The sequence below is a fragment of the Elephantulus edwardii genome, unplaced genomic scaffold, assembly GCF_000299155.1.
Source record: "Elephantulus edwardii isolate Elephantulus edwardi_28Jun2011 unplaced genomic scaffold, EleEdw1.0 scaffold00060, whole genome shotgun sequence".
NCBI classification, from domain to species: domain Eukaryota; kingdom Metazoa; phylum Chordata; class Mammalia; order Macroscelidea; family Macroscelididae; genus Elephantulus; species Elephantulus edwardii.
The window spans coordinates 15,243,144-15,244,932 of NW_006399810.1; the positions used below are offsets into that span (position 1 = coordinate 15,243,144).

The following is a 1,789-nucleotide window of genomic DNA, read 5'->3' on the forward strand; positions in this document are numbered from 1 at the left end:
ATCTGTGTTTCATTGACTATGCAAAGATATTTGACTGTGTGGATCACAACCTTGAGGAAAATGGGAATCCCAGAACCCTTGATTGTGCTTATGCGAAACCTGTACTTGGACCAGGAATCAGTCCTCAGAACAGAGCAAGGAAACACTGCCTGGTTAAAAATCAAGAAGGGGATACATCAGGGATGCATCCTGTCTCCATACCTTTTCAATCTATCTGCAGAACAGATCTTTCAGGAGACTAGGCTTTATGAGGAGGAATGTGGCATCGAGACTTGAAGGAAGACTCAGCAACCTACTTTATGCAGATAACACAACCTTCCTTCCTGAAACTGAGGAGGAACTGAAGCACTTGCTTTCAGTAGGTCAATGACTGTAGTTTTCAATATGTATTGAAGCTCAACATCAAGAAGACAAAGGTTCTCACCACTGAGCCAATTGGTAACAACACCATGATAGATGAGGAAGAGATTGAGGCTATTAAGTATTACAGCTTGCTTTGCTCCACAGTCAACACTCTTGACACCAGCAGTCAGGAAATCAAAAGACAAGTTGCACAGGGAAAGTCTGCTGTCAGGACTTCTCCAGAGTTCTGCGTAGCGATGTAAGTCTAGAGACTAAAGTGCGCCTGATCCAGCCAGACGGGGGTCTTCGTATTTGCTTAGTATGAGAGCTGGACAGTCACTAAGAATTACATAAGAAGAATTGATATCTATGAGTTGAGGTGCTGAAGAAGAGTCTTGAACATACCATGAACCCGCAAGAAAACAAATAGGTCTGTCTTGGAGAGAGTCAAACCAAATTCTTGCAGACGAGGATTTTGAAGCTCTTTCTCACATATTTTGGGCATGTGGCTAGGAGGGACCAGTCCTTGGAGAAGGACATCATGCTTGGAATGGTGGAGGGACAGAGCAGGAAAGGAAGACCCTGGATTGATATAGATGGAGATGGACTGATAGAGTAACTGGGGCAATGGTGATATGTGTGTCAGAGTCAGTGAGACTAGCTCAGGACAGGGCAGGCTTCAGAGCTGTTATACATAAGGTCGCTGTGAGTCACAGGTGACCCGACAACACCTAACTATAACAACAGTATGTAAAATTGAATTTTTTAAACCATATGCATAGCAAACCAGTTAAGCACTTGACTAAGTGCTGAAAAGTTTCAAACTCAGGCAGCTGGGCCTTAGAAGATAGCTCTGGCTGGTCCACTGAAGCAGTTCCAACTGTGAATCGACTTGAAAATAATAGCAACATGATAAAATACCAAGAATTAAGACAGTTATTTTATATTACTCTGTCAAATTACAATATAATATCAGTAATGAAATGTCTGTCAGTTTTAGAATAAAATGTGTGTATGCATATATCCACATATATGCACATACATATACATATATTTACTTTTCTTGCTTGAGAAGCCTTTCTGACTTTTCAGCTCTGAAATTTCATTCTTTTATAAAATAATATAGTAAATAAAAAGTTGTAAGAAGTAATCAGCGATATGGCTCATAGAAAGTAAAAAGCTGGCAATGCTCAATTGATGTAATCATCAAGAGGTGCTGAATAATGTTATTTATATTGATAACATTTTATATGTAATCCATGGGTTTTTTTTTCTTATGTCTTTGTATATTACTACAGCTGAAGAAGTAAACAGGTCATGGCACGTTTAACAAAAAGACGACAGGCGGATACAAAAGCTATCCAGCATCTTTGGGCAGCTATTGAGATTATAAGGAACCAGAAGCAAATTGCCAACATTGACCGTATTACAAAGTAAGTAATTTTTT

General features: G+C 39.5%; 1 protein-coding gene across 4 annotated transcripts in view; it reads left to right on the plus strand.

The window, feature by feature from the left end:
* Nucleotides 1-1,634: 1,634 nt before the first annotated feature.
* ZMYND11 (zinc finger, MYND-type containing 11) overlaps nucleotides 1,635-1,789 on the plus strand; it is a 137,102-nt gene continuing 136,947 nt past the window's right edge. For 2 of the 4 annotated variants that reach the window (XM_006887666.1, XM_006887667.1), the window contains exon 1: nucleotides 1,645-1,775. In XM_006887666.1, coding sequence (XP_006887728.1) covers nucleotides 1,660-1,775 — 116 coding nt within the window. In that variant the 5' untranslated portion in view covers nucleotides 1,645-1,659. Of the gene's footprint in view, nucleotides 1,776-1,789 lie in introns of all 4 variants that reach the window. The other 2 variants (XM_006887664.1, XM_006887665.1) reach the window with 2 other exon arrangements.